We start from the raw sequence: 25,347 nt of genomic DNA, 5'->3' as shown, positions 1-25,347 counted from the left end.
TCATACTCACTATTTCCTTTGCCCCAAATATCCACATGACTTAACTCCTTCATTTGCTTCACTCAAGTCTTTGCTCAAACAACACCAACTTTAACAGGCTTTCCAACCTCCCCATTTAAAACTGCAAACCTTTACCCAGCAAACCTTGCAACCCTCACTCCCTCTCTGTTTTATTTTTTCTATAGAATATATCTATCAGATAAAATTATATATTTTACTTAAGTATGTGTCTCCCCCTAACGCCCCATAAGATGTGAGCTGCATAAGGAAAAGGACTTTGTCTCTCCTATTAAGTAACTTACACTCAATAAATATTTATTGAATGAATGAATGAAAAACCACTAAACTGTCTATCCAAAAGCTTTTCCCATCCTCACGTACTTCTTGATTTTCGGTTTGCTAAATGATACTAATGATCATGAACAGACTTGCTTATTCCTTATTTATATGACACTTATATCCAATATGCCTTCCTCTCAATTTGTTCTTTATCTGTCACTTTTCCCAGAGTTCTTTCTTTAGTCATCTGTAGACATCCTCCATGGATTAGGCTTTCATATCTCTTTCCCTCTCAATCTACTGCAATAATATATAAAAGTCATTACCTGAAAGGCACTGTGCTAGGTATTAGGGTGAGGGAGGTAAGTGTGGTACTCTATGAAACTGAAAAGTACACTTTCTTCCCTGTAGGATTCATCTCTCAGAACTTCACTATGAGCTCTATGGTGTCTGTGATAAATAGCTAATGGTTACTAAGTATATACTATGTGCCAACTGCTATGCTGAACACTTTACCTATATTACTTCATTTCATCCTCTCACAAATCCTAGGTACTATCATTAGATTCATTTTATAGATTAAGTGACTTGTGCAAGGTCATACAGCTAGGATGTGGGAGGGCTGAAATTCAAACCTAGACAGTTTGGCTCCAGGTCTATGCTCTCAAGCACTATGCTAATATGACCCAGTCACCACTCTGGTCACTTAATTGCAAAGTGGACAAAATGAGCACTCTCATTTGAATGTCATCTCAGATAAGCTTAAAAGAAAACGACCGTCTCCTTTTTGAAAAAGGTTTCCTCTTCTAACTGTTTCAAAATTTAGTCAACAGACTTTCTATTTTCTCAGGTATAAAAATGCCTTCTATTTCATCCTTCATATATTTTTCTACTTCTTTTTATTCTTATCACTATCAAGTCTTACCTCTTTCCACTTAGCATTTCAGGTAACAGTAACATTTCTGAGTTCAGTGTACCCCTTGATTCAACATGTGAAGAACAACAGACATGTACATACCTCTAGTATATTACTCCTTTGCTCAAAAACATACAATGGCTCTTTAATGTCAAATCAAGCCAAAAGTTTAATCTGGCTCCATTTTTCCAGACAAACATTTTCCCATTCTTTCTGAACACTTAAATTTTACTCTAACGAGGCTTATTTCTTCCTCTTTATAGCATATGTCCATTTTAATTTCATGACCAAAATTTTCCCTTTCCTTCCAAATATCTTCCATCCCAGTTCAAGTGTCCCTTCCTCAAGTTAAGAATTTCTTCCAGATTTCTATCTCTTTTCCTCTAAATGTTAACAGTTTTAGTGAAGAATACATTTCATAATTGATAGTATCTTCCATTTGCTTGACGAATGTTTCATTAGTTTTGACTTCCCAGATGAAGTAGGCTTTTAGAGGGAAGGAACTGTATCTTCCACTTCTTTTTATATCTGTCACCAACACTGAGTATACAGAAGATGCTCAGTCTTCTTGATTACTGACTCAAGTCTTGTTGAATACTGACTTAGAAGTAGTTGAAGAGATCATGTTCAGTTCTTGTAGTCTCTGCTTTTACTCAATAACCAGTCTCCAGGTAAGGTGCTTTACTTACCAATTACCACTCTACAAGTTAGTCTTCTGATCTCACTTCACATCTAAACACAGAATTCTGAATAACTGTCCCTCAAACTCCCAAGTTCTCTAATGCCTGGTGGACTCCACCCCTCACCTGGTCTTCTCTTCTCTTTGGTCATGAGCTGCTGGACCTTCCTCTGCTCTTCTTGTTCTTCTATTTTAGCTTCTTTGTGAATCTGTTCAATAGTTTTAGGCCCCTGATCTGCTCTTCGAGATACCCAATTACACTACAAAAGGAGAAAATAAGGTTATCAGCCAGATAACTAAAAATAAAAAGGAAATTTGTGAAAATCTGTTTTATACATTTTGCTGTAAAACTATAAGATACATATAAAAATCTGGTACTACGGCAGTTTTTCATCTTCCAGATGGCACTATGTACAGTTTCAGTTTTAAAGCTAAAGAATTACATTCTTCTCAGTCAATTCTGAGCTACTGTATACTGAGTGTTCCAACAGCTGATGGATAAAAAGAGTGAAAGACTGGCCCAAGTGTATTTTTTTTTAATCATTTTGTACTTTTGAAAGGAGGAGAGAGAACAGCAATCAAGAAATATTAAGATTCTTTAGCCTTGACTTAAGTCTGGTATATTGTTACTCAGTTCATAGCACACCCCACTGGGGCTCTAAATCGGGGATGACTAGCATTTTTCTTCCTCTCATATCAAGGTTCTGGTATTTACACAAAATGCCATAACACTCTACTTTTTCGTTATCCTCTCTACTAAGCACAAAACAGGTTGTCTCCTTGTAATTATATTTCTCCATTTCCTCCCCTTCCCAGCTATAGTCTCAACATCTGACCCAAGTACCAGTGGTTGAAAGAATGGATGAATAGGTTTTGTTTTTGTTTCTGTTTTTCTGTTAATGGAGGTACTGGGGATTGAACCCAGTGCCTCATGAATGCTAAGCATATGCTCTACCACTGAGCTATACTCCCTATCTCCCTGGAGAGGTTTTAAAACATTGATTTATATTAGCTTGAGGCAAGGATAGCAAATAGGTTTAAATTAGTATCTAAATTCTGATCAACTGGTAGTGGCTTTGATAACAAAAAGGATCCTGAGGTCACATCTGGGCTTAGATAACCAAGACAGAGAACCATCATCAATGCTATTTGGTCTGGGTGCAGGGCAGGGAAGAGGCAGGGCCTATATTCACTTTCTCTAGTTTACGGTCAGCTGCAAGTATAGTCCCTGAAGGAGTTAAAGAGAGGAAAAGGGAAAGGATATGGTATTGGTAAAAAACTGTACCTGGTATGAGAAATGAGAAAAAAAAAAAAAAAAAAAGCAGCAGAACAAGAAAGTATATAGGAGAAACAACAGAGAAGAACACATCAACATCTCCTTTGAGCCAGGCACTTTACATAATCACCACACTGAATCTTCACAACACATCCACAAGGTAGGCAGCATCCTCACTTAGAGACTAAAATGTAAGGCTCAGGGAAGTTAAATACATTCATTTTGAAAATGAGGCTTCCTGATAATTTAGCATCTAAGACTAAATTTAATTGACCACAGTTTGAATTCAGAATGGCTGATTTCAAAACTACAATATGGTTTGATAACCAGAATAAAGGGAAGAAACACGTAACAGACAGGGAGGTATATACGCCCTTTGTCCTTTCACACAGCTCTCTCATAAAGTTTGTCAGTTCAAGTCTGACAGTCATATAGCAAAAGCATTAAGTTTTTACACATGTGAGTACCAGGACATCCTCCACAAGCCAACTCCTAAAAAGACAATGGAGCAGTAGGCTTATTGTTCTGCTTACCAGCCTCAGGTCTATCACATCCTGAAGCATGAATCGAATCCTAGATGAGGTTTTTCTTTCTTTCACAATTTTCTCCATTTGATTAAAATACTGGTCCATACGTGGCTGCAAGAGACAAAAATCATTAGCGTTCCTGGGTAAGGAATTCAAAAGTAGTTTTACCGCGTAGAATTTTAAAGTGGTCTAGGAATACAACTTACAGCCAAAAGGCAATGTGGTAGAATTTTTCATTGAACATGACATCCAAAATAAAGGCTACATATTCCAGGCAGCTGGCCATGGTCTTGTGACTAATTATAGGCCAACAGAATATAAATGGAAATGTCATGCTGCAGCTCCCTGGAATCGTTCTTAAAAGAGAGGTGACTGTGTTCCTTGCCCCTTTCCAACCTTCTCTGTTGTGAGGTCAATAAGGACAAGGGCTACACCTTAGGGATGACAAACTGTTAAGCCAGAGAAACTGAAATTTTTTGTGATCTCTTACCCATCAAACCAATGTCAGATTCCTTACCTCTGAACTTCATTTACATGAGTGAGAAATAAACCTCAATCTTGTATAAAACACTGACACTTGGGGTTTTCTGTCACAGTTAAATGTAAACTTGGCTGATTCTGATATTATGAAACATTTCTGACATTATTTCTTTGAAGCATTTCTAGTTTCCTTACCCTTATTTAGAGAGTACCATGTTATGTTTGAATTACAATATTTTTAATGACTTCTTATACTATGGTTGGATACTCTGTCATTAATTAAAGTATAAATTTCAGAAAGCTACTGAGTCTTCATTTCTGTCTCACCTTCTGTCCTGGCCTGTAGTAGCTTTTCTGCCCTTATTTCTGCTCACAATTTGCTATACATACAAATGACCTGTGAAACAGTCATGCAGAAAAAGGACAAGGGATAAATAATCTGAACAATTCATAAACTGGCTTTTATACAATTAGGGACCCTCTTCACTTCTGACTTTAATGAAAATGTGCTAAGGAGCATGTTAGCCAAGCACTGACAATGAGAAGGACAAAAGAAGAAAAATACACAGCCTGGACTCCTGGGGCAAGATGGACACCTATCTTGACAGTCTGAGTTCTTCTGCAACCGACAAGAGTTCCAGATGGAGGTTTCGGAGATTCTGGACTTTTACCTTGGCTTTCTCAAAGTCCAGGTCTTTGCCAATTGTGGTGAGTAGGCGACACAGGCACTCGAGGGATTCTTCATCGTGGTTCTTCAGCAGCTTCACCACACAGTCATGCATGATGGCTTCAGTCAGCATTTTGAGTTTAAAGAGTTCTCCAATAAACTTGATGTTACCAATGGATCTCCGCCGGGCTTTATCCTTAGCTTCTTCCAGTTCATCATGAAGCCTTGTCTTCTCCTCTGGCTGTTGTGGAAGGAAGAGTAACAGAATCTTGATGATGAAAACGGTACTGCACAAGAGATGTTATAAACATACACTTAGATTCATGGTCCTTACCCTTTCTAGGGGTCAAGGGATAGCCTTTGAGATTTTGACACCAACTACAGACCTACTCAGAAAACTAAAAGTTCGCATGCATTTCAAGGGATCTTTGGAATTCAGTGAATTCTCTGAAGTCTAGGTTCTGAATTCCTGTCTTAGAAGGTTTAGTTGCTCTAACATGTGGCACTAAAAAGAATAAAGCATTCCTCTAAACATCAATACAGTATATCTCCACAGGAAGAAAAGGCCACAGGCACTACTGAAGTAGCAGGAAGATGTAGCCGGCTCATGAAATTCATGAAAAATCTATTTGATAGCACTCAAAGTGCAAAAGCACTGTCTTTCTTGAAAATACTTACAGCACTAGCAGCCTCGAGTTCTTTCTGCTTCTTCTCAAAGACATCATCATCGGCTTTATCTTTTTCAAACTCCTTCTGGCAACGGTTCAGTAGCAGCTTCCGGAAATTCACTGTGTTACCAGGCTTGTCTGCCATGGGTACTTTCAGCTGCATCCAGATGGGAAAATGCAAAAGCAGCAAGATTACTTACAGAAATTCAACGATTTTCTCAGAATAGCTGTTTTCTTTATTGTACAAAATAATGCTGACTGAACCACAGGTAAGCATTCTGTAAGAGGTACACCATTTAGCTTCAGGCATTTCATGTTTCAATGCTAAGATGTTTTCAGTTTTATACAGGAAAGATACACATTCCTCTGTATCCTTTATGGCTGGTTGTACCTCTAGCTGACTTTGAAATCCATGTAACATTATTACAACTATGACTTTGACCTCGTCTAGATCTTTTTAACTCTGAAGGGTTATTACTTTTGCTTTTCTTACTACCACTGTAGGTACTTTGGTTTAAAGGAACAAATAAAAATGACAAACCAGGGGAGAATTTCATGGCCATAGGAAAACTGTCGGTGAGATGCTTATTCTAGAAGAAAATCAGAAGGGGGTATACATTTGAAGATTTTTGAGATATCTTTTCCTCAGGGGGATATCATAACACTGTAATGCTAGTATTTCCCTTGACTATCAATATACTATGTTTATTGATTATTTCTTCTCTGCCAGAAGAAAATACTAGTACTCTAAAAGTTCAGTCTAATAAATGCCCACCTTAGAAACATTCTTTTGATACATATAAAGACCCAGAGAGGAAGGGAGGGGCCACTTGGAGGCAAGATGCTTACAAGATTTCTATTCAAATCCAATAATAATTGCTTTCTGGTAATTGCAACAGTGCATATATTCAAAGTTACTTGTAACCAAACACAGAGATATTTTTATTTAGAATATAAAAAAAATGGACTGGTGCAGTGGTTGACCAAAATATTCCATTTCACACATAAAATCCAAAGTACCATTCTGAACAGCTATTGCATAATATAGCAAAATGGTTTTTCTAGAATCACAAAGTGGCTCCCCAAGTTCTAAGATGCATGGACTTTGCCCTAGATTTAGTAGGAGAAATTGGTAAAAGATGGGATGCATTGTAGTTATACTCACAAAAGAGTTAATGTTATCAACCAAATGGACTTGTACAGCTGCTGATCAAGGCTGAATGGCTAGAGAAACTTCTTCAGAACTGAGGCGTATGATACTGTATTTCTGCTAAAATAGATGACATACTGTCCAGTATATTCCAATGAGACATGGAAGACCATTTAAACAAGTCCAGTTCTTGTTAATCAAGGGCCTAGTGTTTCATAACACTGTCTTTTCTGCAGGAAACATTAACTTAGAAGGGAAGATCATCAAGCACTTTTGAGACAACCATAGAAAAGCTAACATGCCCTCATTTCCAAATTCAGGCCATAAAATGCAAGCCACCACGGATCATTTCATAGTCAGGCCTATCCTATAATCACACAAGACAGTAGGTGTTTAATCAAGCCTTAAAGAAAAGAAACGCTACACGAAAGGGAAGGTTTTCCAAAGCAAAAGCCCAAAGTAGACTCTGTCTTTTACTACATAGGATCCAGAATATACAATGATGCACCGTAAGAAGCTTATCTGTGAGCAAGATGGTACACAACAGAGCACCAACATGGCATTAGTTTCCATAACAAACTAAAGGTTCTAAAAATCAGCAGTTATATCCAATTTGCTACTGTATAGGAACACAAGTAAACTAGTAAAAAGGTCCTATCCAGTTTCTTGGCATATTTACCACTATCATCTATATTAACATTAAGGACAAAACAGACTAATAAGATAAAAATCACTTGGAACACAATTTGTCCACCTTAAAGGGATATTTCCTGCGCTATGGATTTACTGTGTAGAAAATGGGGACAATGTGGACAATATGAAAATCCAAGCCACTGTCTTACGGCGAGAGGGACTAGAATTAAAAATGAGTCGGAAAGATTAAATATATACAACTTGTGATATTTTGGTTTATAGAAACAAGTAGAAATGACATAAGGTAAGGGAGAATTTCCCTATATAAAATGTATAGAAAGCTTTGTCCTTTACACATTTCACGTAGGGAAGGCTATGTTGAAAAGGTTAGGTTAAAGATCAAAAGATTTGCTTACTTGATTTTAAACAAAGGCAATTCTTTTAACCCAAGTTTCAGTTTCATCATCCAAAAAAAGGGAGGCACAATCCCTGCATCTAATCTGGAGTGCAGCTTTAAGCATCCAATGAAATTGTTTTGACGGGAGCACTTTGTAAGTCACAGAGAATAATGGGGCATTCGGAACAGTGAAGCTGAAAAAGTACTGGAATTGTGGGTTATAAAATCAGGGTTTGAATCTCTACTCTGTAACTAATCAGTACATAAACTTGAGCAAGTTACCTCATTAAGCCTTTCAGCTTTCATCTGCAAAAGAAGACATCCCAACAACTGCAGATTGAGGGACATTATAAAGTAGCTGTTAAAATAGGAGCTTTGGAGATAGTTATAATCCCAGCTGTCATATGACCTTGGCCAAGTTACTTAGCTTCACCAAACCTCTGTTTCCTTCTAAAATAGGGTTGATAACATCTGTCTCTTAGGATTGTTTGAAGGATTAAATGAGATAGTCTAAGCAAAAAAAATAATAGAGGCCAGCACATAGTTAAGAGTCCAATAAACTAATATATTTAAATACAGAGTTGTATTTGGCATATTTATTATTAAAAATTAAGAGAAACCTATATTGTAATAACATAGATATCAAAGTATATAAGTAAAGTTAGTTCACAAAGCAATTAGGGAGAGAATCACAAAAGGCAAGAGAATTGATTATCAGCTATCCCCAAATGATAGTCATGGGACATTTCACATGTACAGGACCTAAAGAACACGTGATTGTGCATGAGCTTTTTAGAGATATTCACATGGAAGGATTAAAACCAAATAATTAGCAGAATGGCCACAGATCTGTAAGCACATTTGTCTCTAGATGAATGAATGCCTAGGTACAATACTCCCTAAAGACTTGTTTTGGAACATGATCTTAATATCCTCTGGGGATGGTTAACAGGACTGTGGAAATATGGAAATAGGACAGGGAGACAATAAACTCTGAGGACTGTGATGCATGGTGATTTTTTCCTTCTTAGAAGATGATATATTCAACAGGATTATGACATTATTAAGGCAGTATGTGTTGTCTGCTGGACAATGGTCAGGAGACTTAATAAAACTGGTAAGAATATGAAGAGTTGGTGTCTTAGTCTGTTAGGGCTGCTGTAACAAAATACCAAAGACTAGTCGCTTAAACAACAGACATTTATTTCTCAGTTCTGGAAGCTGGAAGTCTAAAATCAAGGTGCCAGGAGATTTGGTTCTTCATACAGACTCTCTTCCTGCTTTGCAGACAGTTGCCTTCTCCTCTGTCCTCATGTGATGGAAAGGAAGTTCTAGTACCTCTTTCTCTTCTTATAAAGGCACTAATCCCATCATGGGGCTCCACCCTTATGACTGCATCGAAAGCTAATTGTCTCCAAATACTATCACACTGAGGCTTAGAGCTTTAACATATGAATTTAGGGGGAGACACAAACATTCAGTTCAAAGCAGCAGACAAAGTACATGTTTGCAGATGTGATCATGGATTAATAAGAAAAATGAAAGGAAATGTACAACAGTGAGAAAAAGATCTCTCTAAATAACTATAATTTTCATCTAATAGTACTCTTGTGATCAAAACAAAATTTATAAGTGTTTCAAATGGGTTGTTTGGGAGATGATTTCTCAGGGAGTGAGGCAGTCAAGGGGAAATATTTTATAGTAAGACTGGCAAGCTATATTCATTGGAGAGCACCTACCTTTTCGTTTATTACATAGTAGTAAACTAACAGTGCAACATTATATTACACTGTCAAGTAACAGTGTCCATCTCATATTGTGATAAGACCTGTCCACATACTGGGCAGCCAGCAATCTTGGATGTGAATATTGTCACCATCAAGTAGTCATTTTCTTCAAGCAAGAGCACTTGTACTGCTAATATATTTGTTAAGTGTTGAGTGTAGATACTTCTTATCCCTAAAAGGATCAAACTCCCTGAGAATCATCAAGGGCTGTCAGCTGTGCATTAATTATGGTAGTCAAATAAGAAAGCAGAAAATAGAAGGACAAACCCCAGCCTTGCTCAGCATACTCAAGATTTTCAACGCTCTCCCAGAACATAAAGATGCTAATGGTAACTCACGGCCCAGTCGTCATTTTCCTTGAAGCATGTACTGCTCTAAGGTAAAGTATTTGGAACAACTAGTAAAATATAAACAAGTGGTACCCCCAGACTAACTCTAAAATGTAGTGAACAGCAATAAATCAATTGTGTGACTGTAACTCATGGGTCCATGGTGACATACTATCATTAATCAGTGGTTATGTCCCAACTTTAGTAAATCACCACCTAAAACTGAACATAACAGTCTGTATGTATTATGAACACATCTATCAGTATGCAGCTCTACTAGATACATCCAAAGAGATATATAGTCCTGAGGGATGCCCACAAGATTGAAAAGGGGGCAGTCAAGTTATGAAAGGGTAATCATTTCTCATCAATCTTTCCTTTAAAACATTTTTCATCTTTCATCAGGCAAGTTGCACATCCCTACTCCTCCAGTTGACTCGAGCCACTTGCTGCTGCCTAAGGACAATTTTTCATGTCTGTAATTCCAGGCTTTATTTCTGATGAAATTTAACTGTTTCCCTTGTTCTCTTAGTGTCTCTTCCTGTGAACAGTCTTATCATTCTTTTCACATCTTGTTTTAAAGCACTTAAAAAGTGGCAACATTGAAAGTTCCGGATCTGGCATAACAGGACATAGAGTGCTCAAAAATCTACCTTTAGTGCCATTCTTTATAGCTGAGGTATGCATGCCTGCCACAGCAGAGATAAGAAGTAACAAAAGTACAGTTAAGGCATAAAATGAACTCAAGCTGTTGGTTATTCTTTTATTCATGCATTTACCTACTCACTCAAAACACATGTCTGAGGGTATATTATGGGCCAGGAACCACTTTAGGCACTAGGAATTTCGCAGTGGGAAAAAAACCAGAAAAAGTTTCTGCCCTTAGGAGTTTACATTCTAATGGGGTTTTGAAATGGGGATTTTCTTTATATTTTGATTAAAACAAAAGCACTGTAATTTAAAGTTACCAATAATCCAACTTAAAGCTTTATTTAAGCACAGATTTTGATACAGGATAGCAATTTCTTTTGTCTACCTTTCTTTGTCTGTCTCTCAGTTCAGATGTCCTCCTCCTCCTAAAAGAAGTACTGAGTTCTAGTTAAATGCCCTGCAGTTTGTGAAGGGGGTCTTGCAGGTCTTTTCGGTCATTCGTTGACCGAAGAGCTGACTTAGTAGAAGCAGCAGCATCCTCCAAAGGCACAGTTCACTTACTATCTCTTCTGATGACCTTAAGTTTTACGTACCAGAGGTTGCACTTAGCTGAGCTTGGTAGAAGCAGGCAGCTGGATATATGTATAAATAAGTGGGTCTGTGTGAATAATAAATATGGCACGGAGCAACTTAGTAAAGCCAAAACTATTGTATCAATTTTCTCTGTAAATTTAAAAAATTCCTTTCTTAAAAACCTACCCTTTAAGATATTGTGGGAAAATGTCACACAACATAATTGTATTCTCAAGCCCTCCTCTAGAAAATGGATGCAAAGCTGTATATATCCAACTGTCCCAGCACCATTTGTTGAAAAGACTACTGAATTTCCCACTGAATTATCTTGGCCCCTTTGTTGAAAGTCATTAAAAATGTCAGAATTCTAACAAACAAACAAAAAAGAAAATGCATGCAAAATAACAAGAGATTTTAAAATGGAGGATGTCTGATCCAGGTGAATGACACAGAGGCAGGAAAAAGATTTAAAAACTGCTCTGAACAATGAAAAAAAAAACTCTCCTAAATCATAGATTTATATTTCAACAATCTTTACTACATTTCTCAGCCTCGGCAGTATTAGCATTCTGGGCTGGGCAGTTCCTTGTTGTAGGGGAATGATCCTGTGCACTGTAGAATGGTTAGCAGCATCCTGGGCCTTTACCCACTAATATGCCAGTAGCCATAACCAAAAATGTCTCCTGACTTTGCCCAAGGTCCCCTGGAGAACAAAACCACCCCTGGTTGAGAACCACTGATCTCGGCCATTGTTTGAGATAAAGTTCTATCATTTAACATTCAAAACCTCTACATGTATAAAATCCCTATTTAGGCAATTTTCTAACTTTCAGAGAAAGTTGTGAAGTAGGGATAACAGAATGGTTGTGAGGATTAGATGAATTAGATGTAACCACTTCAGCACATAACTCAAAAAACTATTGCTATGATTCCCACTACTCCTTATTCTTACTACTACTACTACAGACCATAATATGACTGTGTGGGCAAGTATAACCAGATTCTATTATTTCAAAAGACCAACACTGATGATCCATGATAGATACATTTCTCATGACTATGAATCAGGCCAAAGACCTTGCAATTTGACCTGTGGATGTGTTTCAGTAAAACATATTGATAAGTAACAATGAAGTTAATAACTTAATGACTACAATTTATAGAAAAGGAGCACCTACCCTGGGAAACAGCTTAATTTTTTATTCAGTGTCTTCAATTTCTCTCATTCAACTGGGAGGTAGATAATTATTTCTCAAAATAATGATGTTAAAAAAAGAAAAGGAACAAACCCAAACAGTGTCAAGAAGAAAAATGTTGCAGAGTAGATACGTCTTGTTTGACTTCATCAGAAACATCAGCATAGTAAATAGAAGTTTAAAGGAAAGTCTGCTTAAGCTGGCATTAGTGGAACATATACTAACATTTCTATTTTGGGCAATACTGGCCCATGGACATGCCACCTTAAAAAAAAAAAAATCAGCATTTGCATTCTTAAGTATATACCCAACCAATAAACATAACATTTCTTAGGTGCGAAAAAACAGACATAAAAATGTTTGTATCATTATTCATAATATGTAAAAACTTGAAACTGCCCATCAACAATAAAATGGATAAACTGTTGCATATTCATACTAGGACAGTCAACCTCAACTACAACTAGGCACAATTTCTGGTTCACCCTTATTTCAACCATGCAGTCCTATCAGATTCCAACCAAAATACAGGAGGATTTACTAGAATCTCTTCCACTATTCCTTTCGGTGGGCCCTAGTCTCAACCTTTGTCCCCCTTGCCCAACTAATCTATGAAAAACAAGCTATTCAAGACTCTTAGTTGCCTCTTCAATGCTGAAGTTTTATCAACTATTTCAGTTTTCTTCTGATTTACACTTTTTCTAGGAACTTAGTCTTAGCAATTCTTTACTATCTCTTAGCTCTCTGATGACTTCTATATTTTTATAAAATATTGTGACCAGCTTTTCTAATTGTTATTCATGGAAGGGTGGTCCAAATTACCTAACCTGACAATACCAGAAGCCATAATATTTTTCCTTAATCCCACTTTCTTCTTTCTCTTACCTTGAATTTGATGTTTTAGTACTTCCAATTTCTATGATTTTATATATATATTTAATGAATAATAATTTTATTTTGCACATTAAAAATTTTATTAAATGGTATCATACTGTTAATTCAGTACTGTTTTTGAGGTTAATCTATGCTGATACATTTAATACTATGTTACTCATTTCAACACAGCATATATATATATATATAAAATTATATATTATATATATATTATATATATATAAAATTAGTATTCAAATCCACTGATCAAATAAATTGTGGTATATTTGTATTGTCTTTATTTAGGCTTATTACAGTTGTTTCATATTATTTACTATTAAAAACAATACCTAAATAAACATTCTAATATATGATTCCTTGTGCATAACTGGGAACTTCTCTGGTGTATCTATCAAGATGTGAAATTACTGGGGAATAGTATGTGAACATCCTCACCACTGTTGTCCAAATACTCTCCAGTGATTATATTCATCTCTGTCAACAATTAAAATGGTTTCTTTTTTTTTCCCTTCACTCTAATGGGTGTGACTTGTATAGAATGGGTGTGACTTGTATAGAACTGTATTTTTATTTTGTCATTTCCCTAATAATGAATATCACTGAGTATCACTTCTTAAGTTCATGAGTCAATTAATTTTCATTTCTAAGAACTGCCCATTTTTTAATTGGGCTTTTTTTTTCCTTACCAATTTGCTTTTATCCTCAATTCTGGGTTCTAATATTTAGGCAGCTATATGTATTCCAAATAGATTCTCCTAGGCTAATGCTTTATCTTTTTATTTTATTTATGGCATCATTTGCTGCACCAAGGATTATACATTTTAGCAATCAGATTTGGTATGTTTCTCTCTTATAGATTACTCATTTTGAATCTTGAAGTTTTTCCCCACTCAAAGTTTATGAAGATAGTCTCTTCATTTTTCTCCTAATAAATTAGCTTTTCATATTTACATTTTCATTATTCTTACAGTTGTTTGATTTTTGTATTTCATGTGTGTTAGAAATCTACGACTCTATCAACACTCATTTATGATAACAAATCTTACCAAAGTGAATATAGAGGGAACATATCTCAATATAAGAAAAGCTATTCATGACAAAACCACATCCAACAAAATACTCAGCAGTGAAAAGCTGAAAGCCTTCCTGTTAAAATCTGGAACAAGACAAGGATGTCTCACCACTTCTATTCAACACAGTACTGGAAGTCATAGCCATAGCAATCAGACAAGAAAAAGAAACAAAAGGGATCCAAACTGGAAGAGAAGAAGTAAAATTGTCACTAGATGTGAATGACATGATACTATATGTAGAAAACTCTAAAGGCTCCACACAAAAACTATTAGAGCTGATAAAAAAAAAATTGGCAAGGTAGCAGGATGTAAGAGTAACATACAGAAAACAGCTGCATTTCTTTACATTAACAATGAAGTATCAGAAAAGGAAAGTAAAAAACAATCCCTTTTAAAAATCGCATCAAAAAAATAAAATACTTAGGAATAAACCTGACCAAGGAGGTGAAAGACTTAATATGCAGAGAACTACAAACATTGATTAAGGAAATTAAAGATGATTTAAAGAACTGGAAAGATATCCCATGCTCTTGCATTGAAAGAATTAATATTGTTTATTGTTAAAATGGCCATATTCACCAAAGGAATCTACAGATTTAATGAAATCCCTATCAAATTACTCAGGATATTTTTCACATAACTAGAAAAAATAATCCTAAAATTTATATGGAATCACAAAAGACCAAGAATTGCCAAAGCAATACTGAAGAAAAAGAATGAAACTGGAGTCATAACCCTCCCAGACTTCTGACAATACTACAGAGCTACAGTAATCAAAATAGCAAGGTATTGGCACAGTGACAAACATACGGATCAATGGAACAGAGCAAAGCCCAGAAATAAACCCACACACTTAGTTAATTAATCTTTGACAAAGGAGGCAAGAACATAAAATGGAGTAATGACAGTCTCTTCAGCAAGTGGTGTTGGGAAAATTGGACAGCTGCATGTAAATCAATGAAATTAGAACACTCCCTCACATCACATACAAAAATAAACTCAAAACGGCTTAAAGACAAACATGAGACACTATAAAACTCTTAGAAGAATACACAGGCAAAACATTTTCTGACATAAATCTTAGCAATGTTTTCCTAGGGCAGTCTACCCAGGCAACAGAAATAAAAGCAAAAATAAATAAATGAAATCCTAATTAAACTTAAAAGCTTTTGCACTGCAAAGGAAACCATAAACAAAACAAAAAAGACAACCTATGGAGTGGGAGAAAATATTTGCAAATGATGCGACTGACAAAGGCTTAATTTCCAGAATATATAAATAGCTCATACAATATAATAACAAAAAACTCTCAAACAACCCAATCCAAAAACGGGCAGAAGACCTAAACAAGCAACTCTCCAATGAAGACATACAAATGGCCAATAGGCACATGAAAAAATGCTCATTATCACTAAATTATCAGAGAAATTCAAATCAAAACTACAATGAGGTATCACCTTGTACCAGTTAGAATGACCGTCATTAAAAAATCCACAAACAAATGCTGGAGAGGGGTGAAGAAAAGGGAACCTTCCTACATTGTTGGTAGGAATGCAGTTTGGTGCAGCCATTATGGAAAAAAGTATGCAGATTCCTCAAAAAACTAAAAATAGACTTACCATATGATCCATCAATCCCACTCCTGGGCATATATCTGGAGGGAACTCTAATTCAAAAAGATACATGCACTCCACTTTTCATAGCAGCACTATAAACAATGGCCAAGACATAGAAACAACCTAAATGTCCATCAACAGATGATTGGATAAAGAAGTTGTCGTATATTTACACAATGGAAGACTATTCAGCCATAAAAAAAGAATAAAATAATCCCATTTGCAACAACATGGATGGACCTGGAGATTGTCATTCTAAGTGAAGTAAGCCAGAAAGGAAAAAAAAATACCATATGATATCATTTGTATGTGGAATCTAAAAAGAAAGACACAAATGAACTTATTTACAAAACAGAAACAGACTCACAGACATAGAAAACAAACTTATGGTTACCAGTGGGGAATGGGAACAGGAAGTGGTAAACTGGGAGTTCAAGATTTTCAGATACTAACTACTATATATAAAATAGATAAACAACAAGTTTATACCGTATAGCACAAGGAACTATATTCAGTATCTTGTAGTAACTATAATGAAAAAGAATATAAAAAGGAATATATATATGTATATGTATGATTGAAACATTATGCTGTACATCAGAAAATGATACAATACTATAAACTGACTGTAATTCAACTTTTAAAAATTGGTTAAAAAAAAAAGAAATCCATGACTCTATTCCCATTGCCACCCTTTTATTTCAGTATCTCACAAGTAAGTTAGGTATGGTGTTAGAAATCAGGATAGTGGTTAGCTTGTATAAGGAAGAGGGAAAGGTATAATTCTATTTACTGACCAAGGTGGTAGATGTATTCACTTTGCTGATGTACAATGAGCTCTATGTACACTAATGATATATACACATTTCTGTATACTTGTCATAGTAGTGTGCTAAAGTTGGTTCATCCTGGTTCAAGAGAGCCAACTGTCAAAAAGGAATTTGTGAGTCAAATGTCAAACTGTTGGTAGCTTAAAATCAGCCACGAAGAGAGTATTTATATCATTAATTTGACAAAAACTACAAACAAGCAACTTCTCTTTTTCCAAACTGCATATATTAAAAACTGTTTAAAAACATACATCTATGTATGTTTTGGTATATGAAGTAACTTTGAGGGAACTTATGCTAAAGAAGTAAAAGCTCCAGCAGGTAAGAATAAATACACTTAGATGTTTATTGCAGCGCTGCCTGTGGGTGCCAAAAAAAATCCTTCAAACAAAAAAACTAGAAAAAAACATGGTGGTGGTAGTTGGGGGGAAGCAGGGAAAATTACTGGAAAAACTGTGTGTGTGTAAAATGGAATATTATGCAACCACTAAAAATGTATGAGTAAAATCTATCTGAAATGACCTAAGGTGATATCCAAAACACAGTAATTGGGGGGGAAAAAAAAAAGCAAAATGCAAAATAATGAAATAATTCAAACAAAAATTTGAAATATCCTCTTTATACATATGTATTGTGTATGTTTTTATATGATCATGAATATAAAGAAAACTGTGGAAGGATTCTCTTGGAAGGAAAAAAAGCTTAACTGGCTGGGGCTACAAGTGAAGAGCATTAACCTTTTCTGTTTATATCCCTATATTGTTTGACTTACTCCAATAGGTTGTTATTTTGTAATTTAAATAATTGAGTAAAGCTTAAAAAATCTTATTATAAAGGCCAGATCACAACAAAAGTCACATAAAAGGCTGGCTTATCCATGAATTCTTCCTATTCCAATGCAACCTGAATTATTGCCAGGCCTTTTCAAAGATCATTTTCATCAAGAATAACTCTTCTATTAAAAAAATTAACAATCCTTCATTGCCTGTGGCTTTAAATCCCAAACTGGCAAAGAATACAAAAGTATGAGCCAGAAGACCTGGGCTTTAGTCCCAGTTCTAATTTTTGACTACAGGATGTCATGGCTGTCACAATGAAAATGAGAGGCATGAGCTGGAGAATCAGTTTGCTCTCAAACACCTATGGTATGTTAATTAGAAGGTACTATGGCAAGTGACTGAGTTAAGTAATCCTAGATTTGAATTCTAACATTGCCACTTACTAGTTATGTGACCCTGAGCAAGTTATCCTTTCTTAAAGCCTCAGTTACTCATTCAGTAAAGTGGAGTTAATGAACAATATTGAACTTTCAGGGCTATAATAACCATTAAAAATAATATATGTAAAGCACCTATCCACACTGCAGCCTAGTAGGTGCTAAATAGACGGTTTCTGTTATTATAATCATCCTCAGTCTATAGCCAACATTTTAAGACCTTTGCAATTTTTTCACCATCAATTTAGTTTTGAATTATTGAGGGCTTACTACAAGCCAAATATTAAGCTAGGAATTGTACATGTACAATCTCATTTATTTTACTTAATTTTATCATTATAATAACTTTAAGTTACATGAATTAATCTTATCTTATTGATTAAAAAATGAGGCTTAAAGAAGTTATATAACTATTCTGAGGCTATAACTATGTCAGCAAATAGCAGAGCTGGAATTTAAATTTTAAAGTTAAAATGTTAAACCTAGAACTAAGAGATTCTCCAAAGCTAGTGTTTGTAACTATTATGCCATGCTTGCTGCCTCAGGATTGAACCTACCTGGAATATGTTCTTTCTTCTCTATACTTGTACCCCCAACCCACTTCCACCCAGGCTGAACTCAAACTCTACTTGCTTCATAAAAGTTTGTCATTCTCCCACGAATACAGTGATTTCTTTTTTTCTCCAACTTGATTTTTCAGGCTAAACCATCCATGCAGACATCAACACACTGTAATATCACAGAACACCTTATGAATGATTCTTTTCTTAATTCTGTTTTTTTTCCAATATGGATTTTTAGTTCCTTAAAGACAGAAGATGTACCTTTTCCAAGTCTCAACAGACTTACCTATCTTTGACACAGGTACTCAAAAACACTGCTAGAATGACAGAATTTTGCATTTCATTGCAAGGGACAGAGACAGTAAGTTGTGATAATTAAGAAAAAACTCAAATGTTAAAGGACACACATTTCTGATAAAAGTACCTTGGTAACAGTAACAGGCAGAGAAAACACAGATGGTACATGGCAGTTCTATGACTGCAGAATAGAAGACAATGAACACTAACCAGAAGTTCTTTGGTCTCCCATTCTTTCTTGCCCTAGATGTGACAGGCTGTGGAGATTAAATGGCTGTGGACAATGTAAAGAGAAAAAAGTCTAATAGTTTCTAAGAGAGTATCATCAGTTTTGAACCCTTTATGACCACAACTACCCTGTCACTTCCACCAAGGCTAGAATTAGAATCATGTTTTTCAATTTTGAATTTAATTAGATGTGAATGTAAGTATTTGCATTATTTCTGTGAGATGACACCCCAGGAAAAATTGGACAGAAATTTCACATTACTCATTCAAACCTTATTTAATCTCCCTCACACTGGAAGGACCATATCATGCCTATTTCAGTCTAATCTCCATATTCCTTCCAGAGGTGATTATATATTAAAAAAAAGCAAAATTCTTTTTATATAATGACTATTATATTAATAAGCACTAAAAATATATTCTCCCCTTTACTTTGCCCCATTAACACATCTGGGAAGAATGTGTAGTGAGGGGAGAATATACCTCTTTGAGATTTCTGGTTTTACTCCTTCCTCTCTTCTTACCGTTACTAGACATCGACACATGTTTGCGTAAGCCACAGAGAAACTGGGTTCATCAATAGCCTTCTCAAAGACCAGGTCAATGACTCCTTTCAGCCGCTCCTCTGTGTCAACAGTAAGTCCTGACACTTGCTTCATCAGTTGGTTGAACATCTGTGGTGTCAACTTATTTAAGATACTTCGAACTTTTCTAAAAAGTTCCTAGAAGGGTCACACAAAAAAAGAAAAGAACGTTGTAGTAACTGTGACAACATGATGCTTTCTGTAAGGATTAATATTTTGTTTACGATTTGTAAGTGCGATTTCCTAAATTATTAACAAGGATTTTAAACTAGTCAGAGAAATAATCAAATTCATCTATTTTAACAGTAAAACAAATTATACCACATCTTTTTCACTACTGGTGAGAATCTGAGGAACTAGCTATATTCATACTTCACTGGTGGGACTATCATTTGGTACATTTCTAAGGGCAATTTGGCAATGTGTACTAAAATTCATAAAACTGTAAAGTGCTCTTTGAACCAGCAATTACTTTTAGAAATTTATTCATACCTAGGATTAGGTAAAAAAGACTTCAGCCATCATAACTTCCATCAGTAACCCTTTATAGCAAATAACTTAAATGTCCTAAAATAGGAATTTGTCTACATTATGGTTTAATAGAAATTGTATAAAATACTATGCAGGAGTCTTTTAAAACGATGCTGTAGAAATCCTATCAAATTAGGAACAGAAGTGAACTTCCTCAATTAAGAAAAGGGCATTGATAACCCTACTTACTGATGAAAGAATGAATTCTTTCCCCTAAAACTGGGAACAAGGCAAAAATGTCTGTTTTCACCATTCCTATTCAAAATCTTACTGGAGGTCCTCAGTCAGTGCAATAATGCAAAGAAAAACCACAGTCCATACAGATCTCAAAGGAAGAAATAAAACTCCCTATTCACAGATGATACGATTATCTCCATAGAAAATCATAAAGAATTTACAAAAAGAGACACTAGAATTAATAAGTGAATCTAGCAGGGTTGTAGAACACAAGTCAATATCCAAATATCCAAATATTTAATTTTTACATATTAGCAACAGATAGAAATTACATTAAAAAGAGTAAAATTTACAAAAGCAACAAAACCATGAAGTACTTATTTAAGAAACCAACAAAATATCCGTAAGAGTTGTATGATGAAAACTATAAATCAAAACTATAAATGAAAGAAATCGAGGACCAAAATAAATGAAGATCCATAGCTTGCTCATGTATTAGAAGATTCATTATTGCTAAGAAGCCAGTTTTCTCCGAAGTGATCTACAAATTTAACACAATCAAAATAAAAATCCTAATATGTAGGGGGTTTTATTTGGGGGGGGGGGAGTGGTACAAATCAAGAAGTTGATTCTACAATTTATACGGAAAAACAGAAAACTAGAATAGCCTAAACAATTTTGGAAAATAACAAATTTGGAAGACTCATATAACCTAATTTCAGCACTTCTATATGAAGCTACCACGCAAAGACAGTGTGGTATTGGCCAGAGGACAGACACACAGATCATTGGAACAGAATGAAAAGTCTAGAAATAGATTCATACATATATGATGAATTGATTTTCAACAAAGGTACAAAAGAAATTTAACAGAGAAAGGATAGTCTTTTCAACAAATGGTGCTGGAACAATTGGATATCCATTAGCAAAAAAAAAAAAAATCTTGATCTATACCTTACCCATAACACAAAAATTAAGTAAAACTGGATCACAGGATAAAATGTAAAACCTTAAAGTACAAACTTATAGAACACAATACAGGACAAAAATCTTTGTATTCTTGTATGCAGAGATTCTTTTTTAGGTAAGACAGCAAAAAGCATATTCTGTGAATGAAAAAATTGATAAATTGAGCACCATCAAAGTTAAAAACTTCTGCTTGGAAAAGACATTATTAAGAGAATGAAAAGACAAACTGCAGACTGAGAGAAAATTTTTGCAAAATACACATTTGTATCCAGAATATATAATGAACTCTCAAAACTCAATAAGAAAGCACACCAACTAGTGAAACAGGCCAAATTATATAAACAAAAAATTTACCAAAGAAGATACTCAAATGGCAAATAAGCACATGAAAAGGGGCTCATCTAACATACTAGTCATCTAGGAAATGCAAATTAAAACTACAATGAGATATTAGCACACATCCATTAGAATGGTTAAAAATTGTAAGGCAGAAAATAACAAGTGCTGGTGAAAATGTGGAATTATTGAAACTGTCATGCCTTGCCAGTAGAAATACAAAATGATATGATAATCATCCTGGAAAACAGCTCGGAATTATCTAATAATGTTAAACTTACATTTACCATACAACTCACCAATTTCATAGCTAGGAATTTACCCCAAAGAAACAAAAATGTATGTTTACACAATTCCTATACGTGGGTGTTCATAGCAATGTTATTCATAATTGTTAAAACCTGGAATCTGTTCATCTTGTGACTGGAAAAACAATCTATAGTATATCCAAACAACAGAATACTTCTGCTTAATAAAGAATAATCTAGTAATACATGTAGTATTATGGATGAATATCAAATGCATATGCTGATTAAAAAAAGTTATATTCATAATGACTCCATTTAAATGATATCCTGAAAAGAGCAACATAGGGGCAAACAGATCACTGATTGCCAGAAGTGGGCATGGGGAGGAAGAGGATAAATAAAAAGTAGTACAAGAAAATTTCGGGAGGCTGATGGAAATGTTCTATATCTTGATTGTGGTAGTAGTTACATGACTGTGAGTGTCAACAACTATATACATAAAAAAGCAAATTTTGTTAAATGTAAATTAGGCCTCAGTAAAAATATGACATTGTAAAAATCCACGAAACTATGATATAATAACTGAGGATCATAAAATGTTTTGTTTGACCCCTATGAAATTTGTATCCAATTATAAGAATTTTTAGAATATGTACCAATATGTTAACAGGTTTCTCTAGGCACAAGATAGTAAATAAATCTATTTAAAAATTATACTGTCAACTTTTCCAGCAATGAGTCAGTGTCACTTTTATAAAGAAAAAAACTTTAAGTTTATTAGGGATGGGGGAGTCACTGCACTTCTCTACACTACCTGTATCAACTGAAACAGTATCATTTAGGTCTAAAACTTCAATCTGTGCTTTACATAAAAACAAAATAAAACAAAAACAAAACCCAGCCTTCAGATCCTCAAATGTTTCAGAAGATAATTAAAGCTTAGAAAAATAATGATAATTAAAAGGTCATTTACTGAAGTAATGTACAGCAAGTGACTATAGTTAACACTGCATTGCATATTTGAGAAGTTATCATGAGGAAAAAAATTTGTAACCCTGCATGATGAAGGATGTTAATTAGACTAATTGGGGTGATCATCTTGTAATATATACAAATATCGAATCATTATACTGTACATCTGAAACTAATATAATGGTATTTGACAATTCATAGCTCACTTAAAAAAAGAAATCTCCAGCATCAGAAAAACAAAAAGTTTATTGAAAACCATTTATTCGTTATAACTGACTATCTACGTGATTCCCTCCAAATTCTGTATTAAGTACAAATGAAACAAGAGGCACAGGAACTGACTTCCAAATCATCAAAATTTAGCTGCAAAGACAAGAAAGTTATAAGAAAAGTGAGAGAGCAAAAAAACATGAGGTTGATTAAGAACCAGAGAAGAGAGTTGTTTAAATACAAGGAGAGGTCAGTGGCAATGGGTTAGTCAGGAAATACCTTTAGAAGGAAATGAGAATTGGGTCATATTATGAAGGGCCAAAAAACAAAACAAAAAGAGAAAATAAAGCAAAACCCTCCAAAAAAAACAAAATAAAAAACACATAAAAACCCCCGACTAAATGGAAAGAAAAAGGAAACGACACTTTAGAAAGGGGAAAACAAAAAGGAATTGTTACTGATGATTTTCTATTTTAGGAATAGAAAACAACAAGGAAAGATCAAAAGGATAGTGTGCACTACTTGGGAGAGAAAATGAGGTCTTAAATGTTAGGTCAAAAGCTAGAGTGGAGAGATAAAAATCAGTCCCTCAGGTAGATGAGTCGGGCAGCAGCAATGGGGATGCTGTATCAAGCGAAGAGAGATGAAGCACGGGTCCCAGCTGTGGAACCACTGCAGCAGTACATGTAGGTGGTAGGAGTCTAGACAGGTCATGAGGCAATGATTTTCTAGAAATGCTTCAAGAAGGAGATGAAATCGTACAATGTAGGAAAAATAAGGTCACTGTGGTCATTCATAATGTTATAAATACAGTGGTAGAAACAAAAGTCAGGGTGAAGAGTTTTCTGGAAGTGAAGGCAACAATAAAACTTGTTTTGACAAAAGGAAAGAACTAGAATAATAATTAGTAGGAGCAACAGGTCAACTGGGGTATGAAGCAAAGATGCTCTGTATTTAGAAGAAAAAGTGTCAAGAAAAAGGCTATATTCTGCACTGGATTTCCTTTATTCACTAAAGAAAACAGCTAATTAACGATACCTCAAGAAGTCAATATAATTATTATAATATAATAATAATAATATTGGGGAGAACTCTGTTACAGAGTAAAGAAAGGCAGATTATAAATCACAATAAATGGACTATTCAGTAGCAGTAACACTGTGAGTAACAATCTCTCAAAGCATCAGTTTGCTCAAATGGCAAAAAGACAATTCCTATTTCCTCTTTCATAGGTGTTGTAAGAATTTAATGAGATAAGGCACTAAAACAAGTGTCTTAAATACTTAAACAAGACACCTTCATCTTTACTGATAAAAATCCAGCAGGAATTTTAAATACCTTTGTAAGCCATTTAGGCCCCTATTCATTAAGCACTTCTCAGAGGGACTGGAGGGAGAGATGTGGAAGGTGTTTTATTTGTTTGTTTTAAAAAGGTTGAGATACACTGAGAAGAAATGGAGAGAAGACTAGGTACTTGATTTTAGTGAATCTGGAGAAGGATGTACTTAGGGACAAATGTCTGGAGCAACTACTAGAAAGATGAACAAAGGCAAGCAGCCAATTAAGGTTTGACAACATGGCTTTGTGATGGATCAGTTCCTCTTGGTTCTGACTTTGAATGAAGAACTTTATTGGTTAGTTTAACGTTTAACAAGTATTTATTGGGAGTCTACTATGTATGGGATTCTGTGTTGGTGCTGAATCAAAATCATGATTTGTAAGTTACATCTCTTTCCAGGAACATTAGCATACTGAGTATGTCACTGGGCTCCAGAAATCATGTCAAGTGCTTTCTATTGCTTCATTAAATCCTCACAATGGCCTCATGAGGTAGGTAATATTAGTACTTGCATTTTACGGTTGAGATTAAGAACTTGCCTCTGTCCCCAGAGCTGGAGCTTTTGACTGCTATACTAAACTGTTCTTGGTGAGAGGAAAAATTGTAAGGAATCACTGAAAAGTTGGTATGTGACTTCTGATGCCTGTCTCTGGTATAAGTGCCAAGTTCAAGAAGAAACTAGTGCTTAGAAGCGAAAACATCCTAAGGATACAGCAGAGATAACCCAGGGACAGGAACTGGCATTGTGCGTACAAAAAATGAATAAAGACTTTATACCATTTGACACACAAAAATAGTAACTTTGTCTGGACTAAAGGAATTCATTCAATTTACCCTAAGGACTTCTGAGGGCAGGATATGTGCAGAAAGATGCAACAAATTCAATTTTATTACAGAAGACTGTAAACAAGGTGGGTTTCTAAATTCTAACTTATTAGAAATGAACCATAAAGCAATATGCTAACTAGAGTAGCAAAGGGTGATGACTGAGAATCTAAAAACACATTTTTAAGGAAAGTAAATATTGATCTAAGGCTGAATGATAGACTTCTATGA

At 35.0% G+C, this 25,347-nt stretch overlaps 1 protein-coding gene across 9 annotated transcripts in view; it reads right to left on the bottom strand.

Moving 5' to 3' along the window:
- EIF4G3 (eukaryotic translation initiation factor 4 gamma 3) overlaps positions 1 to 25,347 on the bottom strand; it is a 327,940-nt gene that overhangs the window by 47,828 nt on the left and 254,765 nt on the right. For all 9 annotated transcript variants that reach the window (XM_074377251.1, XM_074377254.1, XM_074377252.1 and 6 more), the window contains 5 exons: positions 19,450 to 19,647; positions 5,503 to 5,649; positions 4,829 to 5,065; positions 3,684 to 3,788; positions 2,002 to 2,134 (listed from right to left, as the gene is read on the bottom strand). In XM_074377251.1, the coding sequence (XP_074233352.1) occupies positions 2,002 to 2,134; positions 3,684 to 3,788; positions 4,829 to 5,065; positions 5,503 to 5,649; positions 19,450 to 19,647 (820 nt within the window). The remainder of the gene's footprint in view (positions 1 to 2,001; positions 2,135 to 3,683; positions 3,789 to 4,828; positions 5,066 to 5,502; positions 5,650 to 19,449; positions 19,648 to 25,347) is intronic.

Source organism: Camelus bactrianus, chromosome 13 (genome assembly GCF_048773025.1).
Source record: "Camelus bactrianus isolate YW-2024 breed Bactrian camel chromosome 13, ASM4877302v1, whole genome shotgun sequence".
Taxonomy (NCBI): domain Eukaryota; kingdom Metazoa; phylum Chordata; class Mammalia; order Artiodactyla; family Camelidae; genus Camelus; species Camelus bactrianus.
The sequence above is the reverse complement of the archived record's forward strand: the minus strand, read 5'-3'. Positions and strand labels throughout refer to the sequence as shown.